The sequence below is a fragment of the Hypomesus nipponensis genome, chromosome 11 (genome assembly GCF_054491055.1).
Source record: "Hypomesus nipponensis isolate SF chromosome 11, ASM5449105v1, whole genome shotgun sequence".
NCBI lineage: Eukaryota > Metazoa > Chordata > Actinopteri > Osmeriformes > Osmeridae > Hypomesus > Hypomesus nipponensis.
The window spans coordinates 20,872,518-20,895,352 of NC_140371.1; the positions used below are offsets into that span (position 1 = coordinate 20,872,518).

A 22,835-nucleotide genomic window follows, 5' to 3' on the forward strand; every position below is an offset into this window, starting at 1 on the left:
CAGAAGGTTGCCGGTTCGATTCCCGGTAGTGCAGAATGATCCCCATGCCTCGGGGGGAATGTCCCTGTACTTACTGTAAGTCGCTCTGGATATTAAATGTAATGTCTAAATGTAAAGGAAAAAAGAGTCGTTCTGATGCCATCAGCTGAATCAGGCGTTTGGACTGAAGACAGACACGCAGCATTCTACATGAACCAGGAAGAGGAAAATACTGGAGACAGATCTAAACAAGCTAACTGTAAAGTAAAAAGGAGATGAGGTGCAAGGTTTGTGAACACATCCTTCAGGTCTGTGATCACATGAGTCTGGTATGAGTCAGACTCCAAGAACAGTAAGCTCTGTGTACTTGCACGTATTCTCCACTAGGGGGAAGCACCCATCCACATTCTCTCTCTCACGCACACAAATTCTACACAGCATGATCCCAGACTGCCATCTGATGACCAATTTTAGCACACGACTTAACAAGTATCCAAACCCATACATGGTGGCAGGCAGCCTTCTAGTGGACAAATAACTATACAGCACATACAAGGAAATATGAGATTGCAATTTGGCTTGTGTAATGCAGGGCAGGACAAATGGACTTTAAGTGTAATATCTGGAAGAGAAAATCTATAACAACCATAGCATTTAATGTATTTACTTGGGAGATGCTTTTACCCAGATCCAGTTGAAGGTGTAACCTCTTGATCAGCGTTCAAATGCCCTCACCACTGTCTCTCCCTAGGAAAAGAGCAAAGAGATGCGTGGTTATACCCATGTTTGCTGTTACAGTTGAACATGCCACTCTCTATATCTGCTAGTATCTAAAACTGTACATGTGCCATTCCCATTCCAGGCACCAGATGGCGCTGTGATGTAAACGTTTTCAATATTATTATAACATTTTTTTTTCTTCTAATAATAATTTGTTACTTTTTGCCAAACTAGGACTGCATTTATAAAGCAGGCAACACAACCTTCTTAATTATAATGTCACTGTTCTCACGCAAATTAAATACAACCATTTATTCTTAACTGTGCGGAATGTCAATCCTATTAAAAATGGCAGCTGCTACTGACCGCAGAGACGGACCATACACAGAACAAATGCTGCTAGGCTAAACTAAGCTAGCCTGTTTCATAAACACACAGTCCTAGTCTCAGAGATATGCATTAGGTTAAATGTAGCCACTTACCCACAGCTGTGGCAGACAGGCCTGAAATAGCCACTGGCTAGCAGAGCTATGAGAGCTGAACATTATTTGAGAACAGATTTAAGTCAGTCCTGTTGAAGGGCAGTTAAGTCAGTCCTGTTGAAGGGCAGTTAAGGCAGTCCTGTTGAAGGGCAGTGAAGTCAGTCCTGTTGAAGGGCAGTGAAGTCAGTCCTGTTGAAGGGCAGTTAAGTCAGTCCTGTTGAAGGGCAGTGAAGTCAGTCCTGTTGAAGGGCAGTTAAGTCAACCCTGTTGAAGTTACCACGTGACATTGAAGAATTAATGAATATTTTGTGCAGGAGGCTCCATACTAATATAACTATAATGATATCCAGGCAGCGGCATATTCTTATCTCTCTGTCTTAACTGTATACCTATGCTGTTTGTAGATGTATAGTCTGTGTTGTAAAGGACTTAACGTTCACATTCACATGGAAAGGAAAAGACATCCCATTGATAGTTCTTTTTACAGTTTATTGTATAATATAAAACTACAAAAGTAAGACTGTTTCAAATTCATACACACTTGCCCATCTTTTTTTAAATGTATATTATACAGTCCATATCTTGATGCTAACACAGTGGTACAATTGATTTCCTCTTCTTTGATCTGTTTCTCAGGCGGGTGTGTTGATAGTATTGCATAGAAAAAGGCACAGCAAGGTCTGCGAAAAATACAGCCTTCTTATTTGGACAGGGGAGGGGGTGATCTACATTGACTGCTCTACACGTTTCCCAGTACCACCCTTTAACCCAGACACCTTCATATGGCTGGGCCGAACTTAACAACAGGTTGAAGACATTGATAAACTGGCATTCATGTCAGACTGTGATCACAATCCAGAGTGTGAGATAGGTCATGTGTTGGGTACGGGACTTCTGGCATTGAAAGTCTGACGACTTTGGAGTCTCGACGTCGGAAGTTGGAGAGTTTGTAGTATTGCTGCTTGAACCGTCACTTTCACACAAGCAGAACATTAAAATATGTAAATAAAGATTATATAAGGGTCCGGGCACCTTGTGGGTCAAGCCGCCACCCCGAATAAACAAACAAAATAAATGAAAACGAGACCCAAACATGGCTTCCCACCCGGACTACATTCCTGCCTGCAGAGGACAATCCTACGACACACATTTACAACCCCCCCCCCCAAAAAAAAAAAAAAAAAAAAAAAAAAAAACAAACTTCCAACAACAAAATAAATATATTTACACAGGAAAACCAAACTGAGAATAAATAACTCTGATAAGAAACTTATCACTCCAAAATTCCAAAGATAATAATTAAAGGTTATGAACAAGACACCCACCCTGTCTCTCTCCAAGTACCCATAATCAGTCACACCAACCATGTGGGAGATGGGCTAAAATACAATTTCTTCCAGTAGGAAATATGTATAATCGTAGATTGCAACTTTCACGTTACATGGTGGCACTGTCAAAAGGCTATGGGACCACTACTGTATCTCTTCCTTTCATCAGTAACGCCCTAAACACACTCAATTGTACAAAGGTGATTGATCACATTGAACCAATGTGCAAAGCTTGCACAGACATCATTACAGCACTTATGTACATTACGATGCAAAAAGTCTTGCCTTTTCAACAATGCTTGGGTTTTTTTTTATTTTTTTTTATTATTTTTTTTACTACAACTGTTTTTCTAAATCTACTTCAAGCAGAGTTGTAAAGGCAGAGTATTGGCCAGCGAAGCATACTAACCAGGACCTTTGGTTGCATACGTTTATAAACAAATGATGTGAAGCGAATCAGATAAGAGCTGTTAAACATGGACCGTGTGTGTGGATGGACAGTAACCATGGTCCCTCGTGTCTCCCACTCTCCGTCACCTAACCAGTCAAGCTGGTTAAGCTTCCAGACTTTGTCACGTCTAAAACACTGTCAGTTCATTTCTTGTAAACCAGTATATTTATAAAGTGAAACATCACTCCATATTTGTGAAGACAACCAGGCTTCTGATAAACAAGTCGCGTCCGTTCAATCTGCTAAAGTAACGTCCAGATACTATAGTCCAATAGTAATACAGTACAATAGTAGTGGGACAACAATTTTGATCATTGTTTTAATTTCATATTATATTAAATATTAAATTCAATATCATATATTAAATTAAATATTTCATATTTCAATAGATCAGTCAAAAATGTAAACAACCGAAGCGATGAACCTGTGTACTTGAGTCAGCCTCCGGAGTGTTCCGATGACCTCGGACGTGGTCATGTGACCAACGACGGCGTAGTCATGTGAACAACGACAGCAGGAGGCCTACGTGGAGTGAGTGCACCGGAGGAAATGATTGGATACGTCGAACAGACCGAGAACGCATGACATGTCTATCTACCTGCAGCTCAGTACTGCTCCAGAGTTTCCAAGATGACCTGCATAATATCATAAATCTCTTATCAGTAATACTAATTCATAACATTAGATGGTACTGTCCTCTACCTCTACCTGAACACTACCGCAAACCAGCACGATGACATCGATGCACACATTAAACCTGAGCCAGACGGTGTAACCAATGCCTTTTAAAGGGGTCTTATTTCAAATGTACCCAAAAACAAACCTAGGCTTTCATAGCTTTGGAGGAAGCACCAAAGGCTAAGATAGGCTCAGCCTTTGAGACGGGTATTTCAAATATCTACTACCCCTGACTCTCATATGAAACTAAATCTAAATAATAAATAATAGCTAATTGCTCGAGGGAACCGATGAGATGTGATAGCGTGCAGGGCCTAAGGGGAGCGTTCAGTGTTGCCACAGAGCGCACTCTCCCTTGACATTCTGCAAAAACACACGATTAAAACATGGAGGGCTTGTTGCATTCACTGAAATCACAATTATTTTGGTCAAACATTGTAAGTTATCCACAATACAAACTGTATGAAACTCATCATGCAGGGGGAAAGGCTTGCGCGTCACCGAAGGAACAGATGCCAGTTGAATCAACATTGGCAGCCGGTCGAATCAACATTGGCAGCCCATAATCTCATAATTATGAATGGTACATTGTTATATGGATTTCAATATATACATACCACACACACACACACAAACACACACACACACACACACACACACGTGTATAAAGACATCAGAATAAAGCTGGCCAGTGAGTTTGATTGGCTGCCATTTTGGAGGCTGGAGAATTTGTGCACAAGCATGCATAGTAACTATTGGTGCACTTGCTGTGCAGCATAGCGGCGATCAGATGTTTTGATGCCTGTGTCCTAGAAACCTGTAGTCCCTGTAGTTTGGTTGATTTTGTAGTTAATATGCAACGTTTTCCTGCTAACATCTTTGATCAAACATCGCTGTTGAGCGTGATCCCCAAGAGGAACGTGTAAGAGTGGATCTGAGATCTGGTTTGTTTCTTTGACTGTCCGACAGAAATGCTCAGGTCAGTGAGTTCACACTGTGACATCATCGAGTAAAGCTGTTCATGGAATTCTGAGTTCAGACAGAACTATAACCCACAAGGGGTAAACAGAAACAAATTCAATTGATCATGAAGCATAAAAAAAATAAAATAATGATAATTTCAATATTGCTACACACGGGTAAAACTGAGATCTCGCTAAAAGGTCTGTGCTTGTTTTTCTTTTATAAAGTAACACTTGCAGAGGGATATAAGTTAAACAACAATCAATACCTATTATTTTCTAATCAGTAATTATCTGTAAATCAGTAAAATCAGATAAATTTAAAACAGTCCTAACATCCATGTTTTACAGTGAAAAGAGACAACAGTTATAAAATACACATTTAAAGTTTAGCAAATGGTCGCATATGATGAAGGCACTCAAATCTGCTGAAAGCCGTTTTGTGTGTGTGTGTGTTTCCCAGGTTTGAAAGACAAGCCCAGAGCATGCACAGTGTTGTGCAAGTAGCAGTAGTACTCTGTGACCTCACCGTCGATCCGACGTTGGATCGTTCATTTTGAAAACTGTACAAAACAGCAACCGTAAAGTTCTCTAAAGAGACGTGTTGAGCACCGCTTGTCAGATCTGGGGGTCACGACCCCACCAGAACCTCCATGATGTGGTCCAGTTCGCTCAGGTCGATTTTAAAAGGCTGATTAGGTGTGACCTGGGGGGCGGGGCTGCTGTAAGGGGATGACAGAGTCTTGAGGAGGTCGTCCGCGGTCACCATGGGCGACAGTTTGGACAGGCCGGCCCCAGGGGCCGCGGCAGAGGTCGTGCAGGGGTCAAAGTCATACATGGAGGTGTCGATGTCGGCGAACAGGATGTCGTCGAGTGCCAGGTCGGACAGGAACCCAGACGAGGAGGAAGGGGAGGAGCTTACGGAGGAGGAAGGAGAGGAGTTTACGTCCACCAGGCCACTAGAGGGCGGTGCAGGGAGACCATTGGTTGTCTGTTTGGCCTCTGGACCACGGCTGTCGGCGAGGAGAACCTGCCCCTCCCCCTTCGCCGTTTTCGTGCAGTCTTTGGGCTGTGTCGTTGGACAGACGGGGGATTGCAAGGGGGGCTGTTGTGGAGGCTGTGTGAGCGCTGCTGTGAGGGAGGTAGAAGTGGTGTGAGTATTAGCCGCCGCTGCGCTTGGTACAGTCAAGGGTGGGCGTAAATCCTCTTTGTCGTTCAGGGACAAGGAAAAAGTGTCTCTGTGTATGGCAGGCACAGGGACCCTGGAGGATACCTGGTTTGGGAGAGGGCCGGGAGGAGGGGAGGGGGACAGGGGAGGGGTTGGAGGGGTGGAAGTGCAAAAGGAGGCATCGCCGTCTTCCTCCAATAGCGAGGCAGGCGTGAGGCAGGACTCCAGCGTGGCGGGTCCTGATTGGACTGACTGACAGGTGGGTGGAGTCAGGGGGTGTGGCGAGAACGGCGTCGCCGGCGACAACACCGAAGACTGCTGGGCGAAGGGCGCGGACGCCACCAACGACAGCCCCCCGAAAGAGGGCGGGGCTTCGCGGAAGCCCTCGTCCATGGGGTCGTCCGGCGGCGGCGAGGGAGGCAGGAGGAGGGGCCGCAGAGAGCCTTCCTGTTTGAGCTCTTCCTGGATGCGGCGGAGCATGTTGTTGATGAGCACCCGGCGCTCCAGGGCCGGCTCCCGGAGCGGCCGCTGGTTGTAGAGCTTCATGAGGGAGATGTTGAAGATGGTCTGTCTCTGCAGCGTGTAGGACACCTTGGACAGGCCGTCTGGGCCTGCGCCCGCCAGCGCTTTGCCTTCCAGCCCCTCTTCATCCTGGTCCAGTTTCCGCTTTGCCCCTTTACCAAACATATATCTGCGGAGAGAGATGGGAGGGTTACTGTTTATTAGGGAATTTCGCTCAAATCGAATGAGTCAATTACATGTATTTGGTACTGAAAAAACAGACAGTATCTGGACTATAATAACAGCAAACATGCTAATGTTACGTTCTAACAAACAACACTGTGCCAAACTGCTAGGCTGGAAACAAGCCTGGATATCTTAGCCATATGCTTTCAAATAGATATGTAAATTTTGTAATAAATAGTTTGACAGTATATTGTTTAATTGGGGAGCAAAGTAGAACGTCCATCAGAAGAATCTATCTAGCAGCAGACACTGCATCACTGTAATAGCATGCAGTAAAAAGGTCTTGTTTCTAGTTGGTTTGGTGGTATTTAGAACATTCAACAACTAGCATGTGACTGCTAAAACTGCAACAACGTATCCCAATCAATCAAGGGGTTAACAGCCTGACAGGTAATACCAACAGAACAGTAGGGCAGACAGAGAGCGTTGTACGCAAACACACACACGTTATATAACAGTGTTCCTCTGCTGTACCACAGAACCATGAGGGTACAGTTACAGCCTCCATCCCTCACGGCAGCCGTATTGGAACATTACACTGTCACTCAGAAGAAGGAGGAGGAGGAGGGCGGGTAGGAGGAGGGATGGGGAGGAGGTAGGAGAAGAGGGGAGGAGGAGCAAGGCACAGACAGACAGACAGACTCACACCACAAGGTGGCATTTCAGTTTCCCTCCCTCCCTCCACCAGAACAGCTCCAATATAGAGACACCTACTGTAGCAACCCTGCTCTAGCCTGCTTTAGCCTGCTCTGTACTGATCTCTCCCGGTCCAGCCGTAGGCTACGGCACGTGAATGAGGAAGACAAAACCTCAAAGCCTGAAGGCATGCACACTCTGTGGTGCTCACATTAACAGCATGGCTTTCAGACCGTGACACTGGCAATGAAGGACTTGTTAAATGGTCACCAAGATTACAAGCTGCCATACAGCCAGGTGCTGAAGCCTGACTAGGAGAGAGACATAATGTGTGAAAAGAGAAAGAATAACATGAAGAGAAAACAGAAGCACTATACAGACAGGCAGGTACAGAGGCAGAGAGACAGGCAGGGACAGAGGCAGTGAGACAGGCAGGTACAGAGGCAGAGAGACAGGCAGGTACAGAGGCAGAGAGAGAGAGAGAGAGGGAGAGGGAGGGAGAAAAGGCTGTTAAGAAACAGGGTGTGCAGACAGATGAGGGCTAGGAAGACAGTAGTTGAGTTAAAGGAGAGGCAGAGGAGATAGAGAGAGAGGCAGAGAAGAGAGGCAGAGGAGATAGAGAGAGAGGCAGAGAAGAGAGGCAGAGAAGAGAGTGAGAGGGAAGGAGAAAGCCATCTCTGCAGTGTGTTTGAACCTAATCCAGGCTGACAGGCTCATGCACCCAGTCCTCGGCTGCACACCAGCAGCGCATGCGCCCCCCCCCCCCCCCCACACACACACACACACACACACACACAGGAAGTGCAAACGGCTGGGCTAGTCACCACGATGCCCGTTACCATGACAAACACAGTCAGCTGGGAATTCACCCAGAGACGGGGGTGGGGGTAGAGGGCGAGAGGAAAGAGGGGGAGGAGGATTTCAGATTTTGAGAGGAGGAACTCTTTTGAATGTTTGGCTACAACTAAAGGTTGGCAACGCAAGCTGACGAAAACAGTATACTGTGCAGTGCATACCAAACTGTTTCACGACACAGAAAGGGCCATGCTTTCCATTGTACAGCTGAGCAAAAACAGCCTATTCATAGGTGTTTCACAAGCCCAACACTTTGACTAATAGTTTCACAGCATGTTTTATTTGGATATTTATAAGTGTAAAGCACTTGTCAAGGTTATCTATTTAAACTGCAAAACATGTTGTTTTTGAAACACCCATTGGGATAATTCAGTCAACTGCAACCACTGATCTACACACCTGTTCCAGCACTTTTACAAGACTGGCCAGTCTCATGCAAAGGTTCCTTTGTTACCCCTCACTCCCCAGCCTCACTCCCCAGCCTCACTCCCCAGCCTCACTCCCCAGCCTCACTCCCCAGCCTCACTCCCCAGCCTCACTCCCCAGCCTCACTCCCCAGCCTCACTCCCCAGCCTCACTCCCCAGCCTCACTCCCCAGCCTCACTCCCCAGCCTCACTCCCCAGCCTCACTCCCCAGCCTCACATACACATCTGCTGAATCAGAAATGGTAAGGTGCAAAATAGTTTATAGTTAAGGTCTGGAGTCAAATAGGGTGTACGTTTAAAAGTGTGTGTGTGTGTGTGTGTGTGTGTGTGGGGGGGGGGGGGGTTAACTTGTGCTACAGCAGCTGTGCATGTCTGAGTGACCGAGTTGGAATGGGAGTGAAAACCAAGCACACACACACGCGCGCGCCTCAAGAACACGCAAGACTGACATACCACTTCAGCCCCACCCATCAAATTCCTTTCTATTATCCAGGTCTTCCTCCTTCCCTGTCCCCAACTCCTACATTCTCTACCTCCCACACAATGGCCTTCTCCTCCTCTCCTCTCCTTTCCTCTCTCCTCCTCTCCTCTCCTCTCCTCTCCGCTCCCCTCCCCTCTCCTCTCCTTTCCTTTCCTTTCCTCTCCTCTCCTCTCCTCTCCTCTCCTCTCCTCTCCTCTCCTCTCCTCTCCTCTCCTCTCCTCTCCTCTCCTCTCCTCTCCTCTCCTCTCCTCTCCTTCTTATTGGTACTCCTCTCTTGTTCAGATATCTCATAGTATTTAGAGTGCTGATGAAGTGACAGTATTTACACACGACAAGTCAAAAGACTGTTGGCGTCATACTTTCTCATTCTTCATATATCTTTTATAAATGTTTCCCTCCTTATTCACCGCAGCAAAGACACACTGACGGGATGATGATTAATGACATATGGAGGTCCTCCACCTGTGGGAGAGTTAGCGTGCAAGCAACGCGCTTCCTCATCACGTGGTGTGCATGCGAGGGAATGTGCTTGCGTGCATGCATCTCCTGCGTGCATGCGACTCCTGCATGTGGATTTACTGCCGTGCGATTGTGTGTGTGCGTGTGTGCAGGTTTGGCACTAGCAGCCGGGTACAGTGTAGTGCAGTGTGTACTATGGGATGAGGTCTGCAGTGATATTATGATCGTGTAACATGATACGTTGCTGTCCATGCCTTAGCTTACACCCCCCCCATCGTCCCCTGTCTGCAGTGAGCTATTTTAGGTCCTCAGGGCACTGAGACTACGTACTGACACACAAACACACACAGAGAGACTTCAGTTACCAGCACAGCTCTGATCACTGGCTATGTGTTGTGCACCCAGCTGTGCACGAGGACAGGACTCTCTGACACATTCCCTCACATGCCATCTAGTAAACACATTCCAGCTTAAACCAAGAGAGTGACAGAGAGGAAACAGGGACAGAGGCAGAGTGAGACAGAGGCAGACAGAGGCAGACAGCATGCAGACAGAAGGAGAGAAGAGGGAAAGGTAGTGACAGCTGTGAGGAAGACATCCATGTCTCCATGCTGTTTGTGTTTACTGAGAACACAAGGACACCTCCACCTCACATCACCTCCACCAAACACCACCAGCCCAGGTAGATCGCAGACACACACCAAACGGATGCCTTCACTGAGATAATCATAGATATAGGCCAACAGACTATCTATGAAGATCTTGGAAGAGATTCCAATCTGTTTGCCCATTATGTCAAACAATCAAACCTAGTGAGTCACTAAACAGATCAATTTTCCTAGCTAAGGGCATTTACCTGGCATAAATAAGCTGCTACCCAACTAGGGAAATTTGACTTTTTCAAATGTTTTGCAATTAACTATGCCATCTGTCAACCACACATGGTCACCTTTACCTAAAGCTGTTCTGAGGAAAGATGTCTGCAATCTACACCAGGGAAAAGCTTCTTGTCAGATTTGATATCTACGAAACCACAAACCTTAGTCTGGATTTTGGATGTTCATTCAGCCCCATCCCCAGGTCACATGACCAGTGCTAACTTTACACAAGGTGCTTGCTTGACCTTTCAATCACAGGGTCAAATCACTTGTTCTCTGTCCAGAACGCGTTCCATGTCTGGAAAAAATCCCTCCATCTGTGCTTTCTGAAATGGAAGACAGAAACTACACACACACACACACACACACCTCAGAAAACAGTAGTAGAACTCACTGGGAGATTAATCACATAATGCACACAGAACTCACATGATACTTATGAGGTCAGAGGGGCTTGGACTACAATATTTAAAAAAAATACTCAGCATCAATACAGATCTATATTACATAACTCCATTGCTTGCTTAGCAGATTATCAAACAATGGTTTTGCAGGACTGAACTATTGGTAAAAAAAATCTTCTATATTTATTTTATTTATTTTTAAAGCTACATAAAAATAATAATTTGCTCCCTTTACTTCCTGAAATGCTCCCTTTGGCCAGCAATGTCTCAACATGTGTGTGCAGGTAAAAAATGATGAATTGCCAGGTTTCATCACCTGTGTTTTAAGTTGCATTGACAGGAAGTCATCTCATAACAAGTAAATAAAACCAGTCAAAACCTAGCAAAAAAGTCAAAACCTGGAGAAGATTCTTTAAATGTGTCGAACTGTAAGTAAACAAATTAAAATAGACTTTGACCTCTTCTAGTCTTACAGGTTTGTGCAGCCTGTGTTCTTTGGACTGTCTCGACAATGATTATCGTCACATTACCGCCGCAAAGCATGCTTGTTGAACGCACTGTCTCTTACCAACTCATTCTTCCCAGACACAGTAACGCACACACACACACACTTTCCAAAATTAAAAAAGATGAAGACAAAAGGGGGGAAATATATGAGATCTAGGTCACCAGACACACGTCTACACGCAGTTGAGCACGCCACTCTCCCCTTCCCCTGCTCACACACGGAACACGGAGATTTCAGTCCCAGCAGTATTACTAGAACGATTTTGTCAATGTCCAGTCGGTACAGTATCTGGAGAACGAACCTTAAAACGACCATTGAAAGAGACAGAATGGGTTAGTGAACTCAGACACAATAATCGCTATGTGATTAGCCTTTCAGGTAGACTAACCCTACATGGTTACTTAACTATAGCCTACTCTCCACAACCAATGTCAGAAGCCAAAACAGATAGCATAAATAAATAAAAATGACTTAAGGTATTTTTAACGCTCGAGAGCGAAGTACGTGACTGTCTCTCGACAGCCTTTCATGAAACTGGCCTGCCCTTAACGGTTTGGAGAAAAGTCTAAAAATCATCGATGACAGGATCGAATGGCCACACGCCAATCGTTTCAACGTGTTACACGCCTGCAACAGTCTATAGTTTGGATAAACAATACATGACAATAAGTTGCCTACCGAAAGCAAGGACACTAATATATCGGTAAGTTAAATAATACAACAATAGTCTGCTGTCAAAGTCCTAGTTTTAAAGTGGCTTCGAGTTCGACACCTCTCGCCCTGCTTCATGTGGTGCAACACGTTACACAACCCATTGAAGTGCCATTGACAGGGACCGTTCGCATCTCCCACAACTATTTTCTACAATAAAACACAAACATTGAGGCCACGAAAAATAAATGAAATTGCGTAAATTATATCCGATCAAACATTGAGTTTGCGTGTATTCGCTATGAATAGTTTAATACTTTTCAGATCCCACAACATTTCTATAGCCTAATGTTAATGTTAAATAGGCTAATCTTATAAGCTTTTAATACACTAGCCTACCATTTGCCACTATGTATCCTAAAAGGTACAGATACTTGCGATAACCGTGACAAGAAGGTCACCAGATAAATCTACGACAAATACTGTTTGCGACATGCAGCGACAACTTGAAGACTCGAGATCGTTGTAGCCTATGCAGCTAGGTAGGTAGGCTAACCTGCTCCTAAACGAAATGAAACAGTTTAACTCTAGATTGTATGGCTACTTCGACTGAAAGAGCGTAAGCATTAGATAACTCTACACTTGTGTTCATAAATCTATTCTCGACTTGCATTCCATTCGTTTCTTAGCGTCAAAAGCCAAACTTACCACGTCTAGGTACTCCGGAACTTGAAAATAAAGCATTGGTATATCGATATCCCAAACAGCGCCAAAGTGTCAGATAATTATGATTACACCGTTTGTCCTGCTTCTCACGAAAACCACATTCTTATCGTCTGTACGAGAGCGGAGACTGGCAGTGATACAATGGCGAGGATAGGAGGTGGGAGAAAATTGCCCACCAGCGATATAAAAAGCTGAGCAACGTCCACCAATGGACCCGCGGCTGCCCCTGAAAAGGAATGACGTAAAGTGAAGGCTGACTTTACGCCGCGAGCCCAACACACCGATTACAGTGTGGCTTCCTCGAGCCCCGCCCCCTACACACACGTAGGCACACTCGGTGCTTGCGTCCCGTCACATCACGAGTCCACCCACCTTCCATATCGCACTCACGAACGAGCGCCCAGTCGGACACACACACACGCACACAAACACACGCGCGCGCACTGGGACACTAAGCACTTTAGTTACAGGCACAAACGTCTCATCCCCACTACACTATATATAACTGTTATCGAGATTTGTTTTGTTTAGTTATCACTAGGCTATGCTTCTTTTGTACATTAGGTTGGTAGGAAGCACAGTATTGGAAATGAAAGTTTTGCAGACTGAAATCCTCGAGGTCCAGGGTATGGTCTCCCAGGAGCAAAATGTACTCCTGAATATGTTGTTGTATCCGGGTGTTTGACAATCTTATGATCCTAGTGCAAACCAGGCATTCCAGACATTTAACGATTATTTAACAATTTGGTTTACATTTGTAAATGGTGAGCAGACAGTTCTATTCACAGCAACAACAAAAAAATCAAGGAATAGAAGTGCATAGTTCAAACGGTATTCCCTCACTTCCATACACTCTTATGGCTCTTTTTCACTGCATGGTACCGACTCAACTTGTCTTTTTTGGTTTTCCATCAGGCCAACCTGTACCAGGTACCAGGTACCTTTCTATAAAACATCTCCAATCAAGGTTCCGAGTGAGCCAAAAGTGACATGGAAACCTTTCAGACTAGCGTTTCCCCCGGATGTGACCAGGGAAGAAGCCCACCGACAGCACTGCCGGTCAGGAGAAGCCCTCAGACAAGATTATCACTCACACACCGAAACCATAACGGTATGTTAGGTAGGTTTACGGTGCTCCACCACAACGCTGGGTCTCGGCTATGGACTGTTTGCATGACGGTGGTGTTCCTCACAGCTGGTCCACAGTGATGCTCGTTAACCTCGCACCCTGCCAGCTAACCAGAGCCACAGGCAGCAGATGGTACCAGCAAGTCCAGTACACTCAAACAAAACAGTACGGTAGCACTACGCTAATGAAGGGAGTGCCCGAACAAATGGCATCGTGGGACAGTTTGTGCCCTCTATTACCACCCTTTGGGGTTACAGTCACACACACACACACACACAGGCCCACACACACACACACAGGCCACACACACACACACAGTAGAAATGCGGAAAGGAATTGTGTTCTGAGGAGTCTTAAGTCTCACAGTAAAAATGGTTATTAAATCACTGTCATCAAGGCGCAAGTTAGTCAATAACCAACTACATAGCAGCCACTAGATGACACAATAATGACCTGTTAACACAGAGTAATTACTGGTATTCCTGTAACATGCCTCATTCGCATCATGAGGTATCCTGGAATAACAGTTCCGTGCGATTAATAGTCGTGTCTGTGTCACCATGGCAGCAGCCGCTCTGGATACACGAATGCGCGGCCGGCGGTCTGTAGTGGAGACGGACGGCTCTAAATAAAGATTTCAGGGTAAAAACAGGAAATGGCTCAGTGAACAGCGAGGGCAGGGTCGAGGCAGAGCCGACTGTGGGCTCCCTTCCCTCCCTCCTTCCCCCCCTCCCGTTTTAACGGATTGATCCAGGCAGAACCTCCCTCTGCCCCTCTGTTCGCTGCTGGTTTTCGTTCCACTCCTTCTCTCCATCTCCTTGTTCTCTCTATCATTCCTCCATGTGGGCCGGCTTTGCTCCCCTCCTCCTCCTCCTCCTCCTCCTCCCCTCCATCTCCTCCCCCCTCCCCTCCATCTCCTCCCCTCCATCTCCTCCCCCCCTCCCCTCCATCTCCTCCCCTCCATCTCCTCCCCTCCATCTCCTCCCTCCCTCCCCTCCATCTCCTCCCCTCCATCTCCTCCCCTCCCAAACGCATAAGAGTTGCATGGGTCCACATGTCCACATGCACACTCTCAGACAAATACGTAAATATTCTTAAAAAGTCCACTCTAGTCACCCTCCTGTCACATGCTTCAAGGTTTACAGTCCTGGCTATTTCTATGTTGACTGACTCAACTTCACTTGTGGTGCTGTAACTGTGTGTGCGTGTGTGTTTGCATGTGTCAGTTTGAGTGTGTGTGGAGTGGGAGTGTGCCAATTAAAGAAACGCAGAACAAATTCCGTCAATGAAACTGAAAGAACAACAGTGCAAACACAGAAAAATCCACTTCTCAGTCAATATTCAAAACTTGAGAAATCAGTACGGTGGTTCTTTTGCACACTGTCCAGAGCAGTTTTACCATTTATTTATTTATAAAGTTTGTCTTTATAGAGTTTGTGTCTGAGAGCTTGTCACCAGTGGACGCTGCTCGATGCTGGGCAGGAGTGGCATGACTCCCAGACAGATACAGAGAGAGATGGGAGAGAGAGATAGAGGGAGAATGGGGGAGAGAGAGACAGAGAGAGGGAGGGAGAGAGGGGAGGACTAGGCTTGGTGTAAACAATCAGCCAGCTGCCCTCTCTCCCACAGTTGCTGCACATACCCCTCCTCTATCCTTTTCACCCCTCCCCTCACACACCCACCCACTCCCTCTCCCAGCCTCCCCCTGGGCGCTCTCTCCCCCTCCACGGTATGTTTCTACCATTGTCCCTCCAACAGGATCCCTCTCTCCATTCTGCCTTCCCTCCTTTCCTCATCCATTTTTTTCCTCCATATACTCCAGACGCCATCTGGACACCAACCCAATCTCTCCGTCCCTCACTCTCACTCATCTCCCTCTCCCTCATCTCCCTCTCCGTCCCTCACTCTCCCTCATCTCCCTCTCCCTCATCTCTCTCTCCCTCTCTGTCTCTCTCTCTCTCCCTCTCTGTCTCTCTCTCTCTCTCCCTCTCTCTCTCCCTCTCTGTCTCTCTCTCTCTCTCCCTCTCTGTCTCTCTCTCCCTCTCTGTCTCTCTCTCTCTCCCTCTCTGTCTCTCTCTCTCTCTCCCATTACCTTCTCATCACTATCAGGTTCTCCATCTACTCTGTGTGCCCCTCAACATGCAGTCCATCTCTATGTGCTTCCTCCAGTCTGCCCCTTGCCGTCTCTCCCACGCTGGGGCAGACCTGCGAGGGCAGCACATTCCAAGGAGGGCAGCACATTCGCAACATCCTAGTGGGTTAGGACACAAACACGTATGTGTGTGTGTGTGTAACTCATAGACAGGAGAATCTAAGTCTGCAAGACTCATTTTTCCATCATGCATGTGACTGTGTTCAGTAGTTCTCTAAATGACATTAATGGACGAGCATTTGTGACAGGGTCTGATAAAAATGTGCCGTTGTCAGCAAGGTAATTTAAATACATTTTCTAGACATAAGATAGAATCCTAAGATGAGTTTTATTTCGAGTTTTTCTAGCACATCATGACAAAGACACAACAAAGAAACTTTGGAAATGTAGGAGGAGATTGGAAACTTAAATATAGTTTTTTCTTTTTACATTTCAAAAAGCTGCAGAGTTTCAAAGGAAGCTTATTTGTCAGTGTGTGTTTTGGTTTAGCGCTTCAGATCATTGGACTCGTGTTTGTGACTTGGCACACGGTGGCTTTGGAGTCTGTGGTGGCGGCAGGGCAGGGCGTTTGTGCTCTCCAGCACCGGAGGCTGGTGTCGGAGAGGAGGGGCCAGGCTCAGAATCCAGGGCAACAGGATCATTAATCATGGAGCAGTCTAATTCATATCCCACCTCCCCTTGCTCCCAGAAACACAGCACCAGGGGGAAGCAAACACCAGTTATTTTCCCGATTGTCTCAGGCTGATTTGGTGTCAGATTATTAGAATGTCACAGTTGCCATGGCTGTCACCGTCCCAATATGAAATCATAATAGGATGGTTGAAATATTTTTTTAATATTTATTTTATATATTATTTTTTTACTGTACTCAGATAGCAGTGGACCTTATTAACGTCCTGAGCGTTGTTGTGAGTGCCATTGTGAGAACACAACTCTATTTCTTACCACAAAGACACTCACACACACACACACACACAAGGGGCCCTCTTTCAGGAGCTAACCACAATCCACTAAGGCAGCCGTAACTGCCCAGAACTGGAGCACAGGAGTGCCTCTATGAATGTGTGTGTGTGTTTGAGGTGTGTGTATGGTGTGTGTGCGTGTGTGTGTATGGTGTGTGTGTGTATGGTGTGTGTTCTTGTACAGGAGTGTGTTGATCTCAGTGGTAGGGATCTCCCTGTGGTGTTCATACACTGCCCACACGGCCCACCCCTCATCACAGCTGCCCCCTTCCTCCTTGATCACAACTTCAACAGTCCCACCTGTCTCTCTCTCTGTCTGTCTCTGTGTCTCTCTCTCTCTCTGTCTGTCTCTGTGTCTCTCTGTGTGTCTGTCTGTCTGTGTCTCTCTGTCTCTCTTTGTGTCTCTCTGTCTGTCTGTCTCTCTCCTCCCCCCTCCTCTCCTCTCCCCTCCTCCTCCTCCTCACCCCTCCTCCTCCTCCTCCCCCCTCCTCCTCTCCCCTACCCTCCTCCTTCCCTCCTCCGCCCCTCCTCGCCCTTCCCCTTTTCCTCCTCCTCTCCCACGCTGACTCAGTACCTTCCTACTAGCCCATAACTCTCAGTGACACAGTTCCCCTCTCTTCCCTCCCTCCCTCCCCTCTCTCAATCTTCTTCTCTCCCTCCATCTACCTCTTTTCTACATCCTCTCTACCTCCTCCATATTCTGTCATTCTGACTTGCCCTCCTCCTTGTCTCTCTCTCTCCCCCCTCTCAGTGCTTCTCCTCCTTCTCCTCCCTCCATCTCTGCCGAGGCCTCAGGCTGCTCCGGCAGACAGGAAGTGAACGGCTGCTTCGCTCCTCACAGCTGCTCCCCGTGCCGCCTTTCCTACTGCTCAGCAACCAGGAGTTCAACAAAAGAACACACAAACAGGCACACACACACACAGGCACACACACACACACACAGGCACACACACACACACACAGGCACACACACACACAGGCACACACACAGGCACACACACACACAGGCACACACACACACAGGCACACACACACACAGGCACACACACACACACACAGGCACACACACACACACACAGGCACACACACACACACACACACAGGCACACACACACACAGGCACACACACACACAGGCACACACACACACACACAGGCACACACACACACACACAGGCACACACACACACACACAGGCACACACACACACACACAGGCACACACACACACAGGCACACACACACAGCGGCCATCAGAATTATAATCCGCAACCCCCCCCCCTTCCTTTCTTGTGCCCCCCCTTCCAACCCCAAATCAGTGTACCCCACAGTGTGGTGTACCCACCCTTGACTCCCCCCATCCCTCCAAACCCCTCCCACCCCCACAGCCCCCTCCCTGCCCTAGTCATCTGGACAAACACCCAGTCTTTTGTCCACATTCACTTTGTAAAATTATACATATTTGGCCATAATAGTGCAGTGTCTGTCTAAAACAGTAGCCTTTTCAAGATTCAAAAATCCCTCTGTCTCTAAACTATGAAATACTAAACGTAATGAAGTGTACAAAACATACAGCGAGTCATGGATTTCTTAGTATCCAAACAAACGAGTCAAGACAACTTTGTGAATAAACTCGTTGACACGGAAACGTAAGCTTATTTGATGTTTGAGTTTTGGTGTAGGGAGCAGGTGTGTGAAAGCCTGACAGGAGGACACACAGAGCAAAGTACATCTAATTCAGCAGGTGTGTGACCACAAACTGTGTGTTCCTACCTCAGGGTGTTCCTACCCTACCTCATAAAGAGCAACTTAGAGGAGGAGGCATTGACCCTTGACCCTGGCCAAAGCGAGCCCTCTGGTCAGTCTCCCGTCCCTTGTTACCTCTACGGAGGCGAGGCGAGAAGGGGAGAGGTGGACAACCTTCCATTTCCATTTAGCAGACCCTCTTATCCAGAGCGACTTACAGTAGGTACAGGGACATTCCCCCCGAGGCAAGTAGGGTGAAGTGCCTTGCCCAAGGACACAACGTTATTTGGCACGGCGGGAAATCGATCCGGCAACCTTGTGATTGCTAGCCCGACTCCCTCACCGCTCAGCCATCCATCTCAGCGGAGGGGGAAGAAAGGACCCACAACACAGACATGCAAAGCTAGGACCATGAGAACAGCACAGGCCTAAGGACTTTACACTACACAACATCACACACACACATACACACAGGTCCAGCAGATCCAAGGCTCTCTGCTCACTAGCAGGCCTCAGGGACACATACTCTGTCCGTCAGATGAATTATTGAACAGAACAATCCGCAGTACAATAACCCAGCCAAGGGCCCCTGTGAGCTATCCATTCTCTCTACCCACAAGCGCACAAGCACACACTCATTCACAAACACACACTCATACACAAACTCATACACAAACACTCATATACAAATACACAGCTGGCAACACACCTATGCAAACAGTAGGTGCATTGTGTAAAAACATGCCCTAAAATGTAATGTCCAAATATGTACAGTGCAGTGCTATAGATTACATTTCCCCACACCACACAAGGTGTCTCAGCCTTGTTACAAAGTAACCAAATCCAAAAGATTGTCAGGCTACCGAACACTGTACCACATGTTTGACATGGCTCCTAGTCTGTACTTTCAAGCAATGTAAATATTTTAAGAGTGTACAACAAACCAAGTTGGAGTAAACTAGGCGACATCTTAGGCCCGTTTTCCTTGCATTGGCGGTGCAGATGTTACCAGCATTTCAGTCTGCTTAGTCATCAGGAATCCCCCTCTCTGTCTACTTTTACAGAGCAGAGGAGTAACAATGGCAGGGTCAGTATGGATATCGAGACAGGAAACCCAGTGCAAGAGCAGTTGTAAAAACCCTGTTTGACGTGGCACAGCAAGCCCTGGTCGTTTGGCCCAACACACACACTTAACACACAGTACAACTCACGCACGTCATGAGAAGTTGCTGCTGTTAACAGTTTGATACAGACATCAGCCATCATTTTGGGCCCCCGCCAAGCTAAAATACAGTTTACTACCAACAACTTAATGACAGCTGTATGTGCCGAACATCACATTTGGGGCTGCCCTTCTACCTTCCCTCTGGGCTGCTTCACCTCCGCAGACCAAGGCTGGCAGACCTTACTTCAACATTGACTCCAAGTGGCTATGAAGTGGTTGGGATTCTACTTATCTACACTGAGTGCTCATCTGAATATATATATATATATATATATATATATGTATTTATTTTTATCATCAAGGTATAATGAACAGCTCCTTCAAGTACACTGTTCATCACATTTCAGCAAAGCACAATTTGCAACAGACTGTAAAACTCAGCCATGGACACAGTTGGACACTACTATTGTTAATAGATGTGTCCCTCTAACAATGTCCAACATGTCCATTATGCTATCTGAATCGGTGTGTGTGTGTTCATTCGTGGGCCCTCCCCTCTCCTCGAAGGTGGGCCTATGCAATATTAATGCTGATCTGCTACAGTAGGGAGACCTTCCTTGCACACATTGCTACTCGGACATCCAATCCCTGTGTGTGTGTGTGTGTGTATTGGTCATTGCAGTTGTCTATGACGGTCCACAATAGGGACTGGATAGACCAACAAACTCTTCTAAATGGCCTTACTATACCCAACACAATCTAGTTACTGTCTCAATGCACTCACCACAATAACATCTATTCCATTCCAGTAATGAATCCATGTGCATTCAAATAATGTCAGTTGGATGCATTTGGCATACACTGTTCCATATTGCACTTATTTCATCTTTGATGTGGTGCAACAATGTGTACTGTGTGTGTGTGTGGGGGGGGGGGTGACAAAGAGAGAGAGACTCACACACACACACTGAGCAGTGAAGTGTGTCAGTCTGTCGTATAGGTGTTTCCTGTTAGTGGTCAGAGGCAGGTCAGAGGCAAAACGGGCTATAGGGTCATTGGGCTCAGTGTGACCACGCTGATCTCTATATAGCTTAGTGGTAAAGCATAACGGCAGATCAAGAGGTCGTGGGTTCGAATTTTCCCCGTGTTTCGCTTTTCGGGATTAAAAACATCTAAACTAATGTGTTATTATTTATATTCCTGGATACGCGTGTAGGGAATCTATCAGTTGGCCATGCTTGGCCCGGGGATGCGATGGGTCCTCAGGGGCCACGCCAACATGCTGCTGACCGCTGTCCTGTGCATGCTGCAGGGAACACTGAGGAACAAACAGCACCTTAATCTGGATTAGCTGCTAAATTAGAATCACTGTAATCCTCCATTGGCAAGTCTATGGCCTTGACTGTCTGATAGCAGACCCATTCAGGCAAGAGAGATGTAACACCTCTATCACACACACACACAACACACACACTCAAACACACTATACACCGCCCAAATAGAGGGGTTTGACTACTGAAAGTTAATACCAGGACAGTAAATTGGTTGCAGATGGAGATATAGAATCTGTGTTGGGGCAAAGAAGGGTCAGATACCGTGTCAACAGAACAAGCAAATGGCTGTCACACATAGATGGTCTCTGCGGACTTAAAGAACAAGCTTATATAACGGTTTCAGTGGTCGCTGCAAATGGAAAGAATAACACAACATGCAGCTTCATGGTGCGAGCCGTTTTAGCTCCATGCGTCAGCATGGAAACAATAAGTCAAAACATTTAAAAACATGCAATATTCTCATATCAAGTTGTTATTGCTTGACACGAAAAGCTCACATCTCTCTCACGTTGAGGGAAAGAGAGCAACGCACGCGCACGCGATCGCGCGCACAAATTCACACAAGAACAGGCTGACGCGCACCAAAACATGGTCTCTGAAGTGGTATGAACGGCGGGATATTTTAAGAAACCGAGTCACTCACCTTCTATGGTGGATCCGGTGATAAACCTTCAAAAAGAAAAACTGTTTACCATTGACTACTAACAACAGGGGTGAGACAACTCGTGTCTTATAATATTGCGGTGAAGACCACCTGCTGTACTTTAAATAACCAACCTGACTAGATAACTGCTGACTTTTCCTGAACTGAAACTGGAAATATATCGCTCAGTTCAATGTCACTGTACATCTGCGAAGTCATAGAACAAGCAGGCAGTTTGGAAAGCCAACAGCAGAGAAGCAAGACATTCCGTTTGATTGACGTGTCGTGCTGTGACTCACAGCCTGACTCAAGGCGTCGTGCCCCGCCTACGCGAGATCGGCGGCCAATAGAATCGTGAGGGAAAAGTTTCCTCGCAGGCTGTATTTAAAGGGACACTTTGTTGCCGCCGTGACAGTCTCGAGGCTCAATGTGCACATTCCTCAGTTGTTGCGTTTACCTTATGTGTGCTTGGGGGAGAAAGAGATACACAAAACGAAAGAGAGAATTGTTTGTGGTTGTATAAACAAGAGAACTTTGACCGTCTGTACATATCAAACTGACTGTTGTATGAGGCCGGTGTGCCCGTGTTTTATTAAGTTAATTGTGTGGACCTTCCTTAGTGCCTTCTACCTCACGAAGAAAACTGTTTACGGTGTTGTATCGAACTGCTTCCTCATTGGGATTGGTTCCCCCTTTCGCCCTCGTGCTAGTAGCCTACCACTGAGGTATTATCATAAGTCCTTTGACTCAAAACTAACTTTAACGACTTTTATCCGTAAAATGTTTTACAGAAGTAAAATACATATTTCATGACTGTAGGCCTAGTTATATTTTGAAAATTTGATAACAGAGATTATGTTTGTCTTTGTGTCTTTATTAACACAAACACCTAATGTTTTTTATTTCAATAAATCATTTTATATTTGTCAGAGTTTTAATTTTGAATATTGCCGACTTCTGTGGGAAACGTGTCTTTTTTTGCTGTTTGGGTGGAAAACCAATCTTGGCGGGGTAACACATTTCGATACCCTGGGGTTCTTTTGAAAATAGCACCATCCAGTGTCCAAATCCACAAACTGCAACCGGCCAATCAAAAATATAAGTTAGAAATGAGTTAGAAAATGTAAAATTATGCTTAAAAAGGACCAGGCCACAAACACCTTTGAT

At 46.3% G+C, this 22,835-nt stretch overlaps 1 protein-coding gene across 3 annotated transcripts; it reads right to left on the reverse strand.

The window, feature by feature from the left end:
• Positions 1-1,656: 1,656 nt before the first annotated feature.
• On the reverse strand, positions 1,657-21,909 carry sertad2b (SERTA domain containing 2b). Of its 3 annotated transcripts, none has more exons than XM_084709891.1 (3): positions 21,803-21,909; positions 21,669-21,694; positions 1,657-6,459 (listed from the first exon to the last, which is right to left on the reverse strand). In XM_084709891.1, exon 3 carries the CDS (start codon positions 6,453-6,455, stop codon positions 5,232-5,234), a length of 1,224 nt encoding a protein of 407 aa, XP_084566017.1. In that variant the 5' UTR covers positions 6,456-6,459; positions 21,669-21,694; positions 21,803-21,909; the 3' UTR covers positions 1,657-5,231. The 3 variants fall into 3 exon arrangements, with proteins under 3 accessions (XP_084566017.1, XP_084566014.1, XP_084566015.1); XM_084709888.1 differs by lacking the exons at positions 21,669-21,694; positions 21,803-21,909 and adding exons at positions 10,412-10,595; positions 12,522-12,788; XM_084709889.1 differs by lacking the exons at positions 21,669-21,694; positions 21,803-21,909 and adding an exon at positions 12,522-12,788.
• Positions 21,910-22,835: the final 926 nt, after the last annotated feature.

Coding starts and splice junctions, on each gene's coding strand:
- sertad2b (XM_084709888.1), bottom strand. CDS start 10,446: ATGGGGCTGAATGAACATCCAAAATCCAGACTAAG. Junction 6,460..10,411: donor CATCCAAAATCCAGACTAAG/GTTTGTGGTTTC, acceptor CTCTCTCCGCAG/ATATATGTTTGGTAAAGGGG.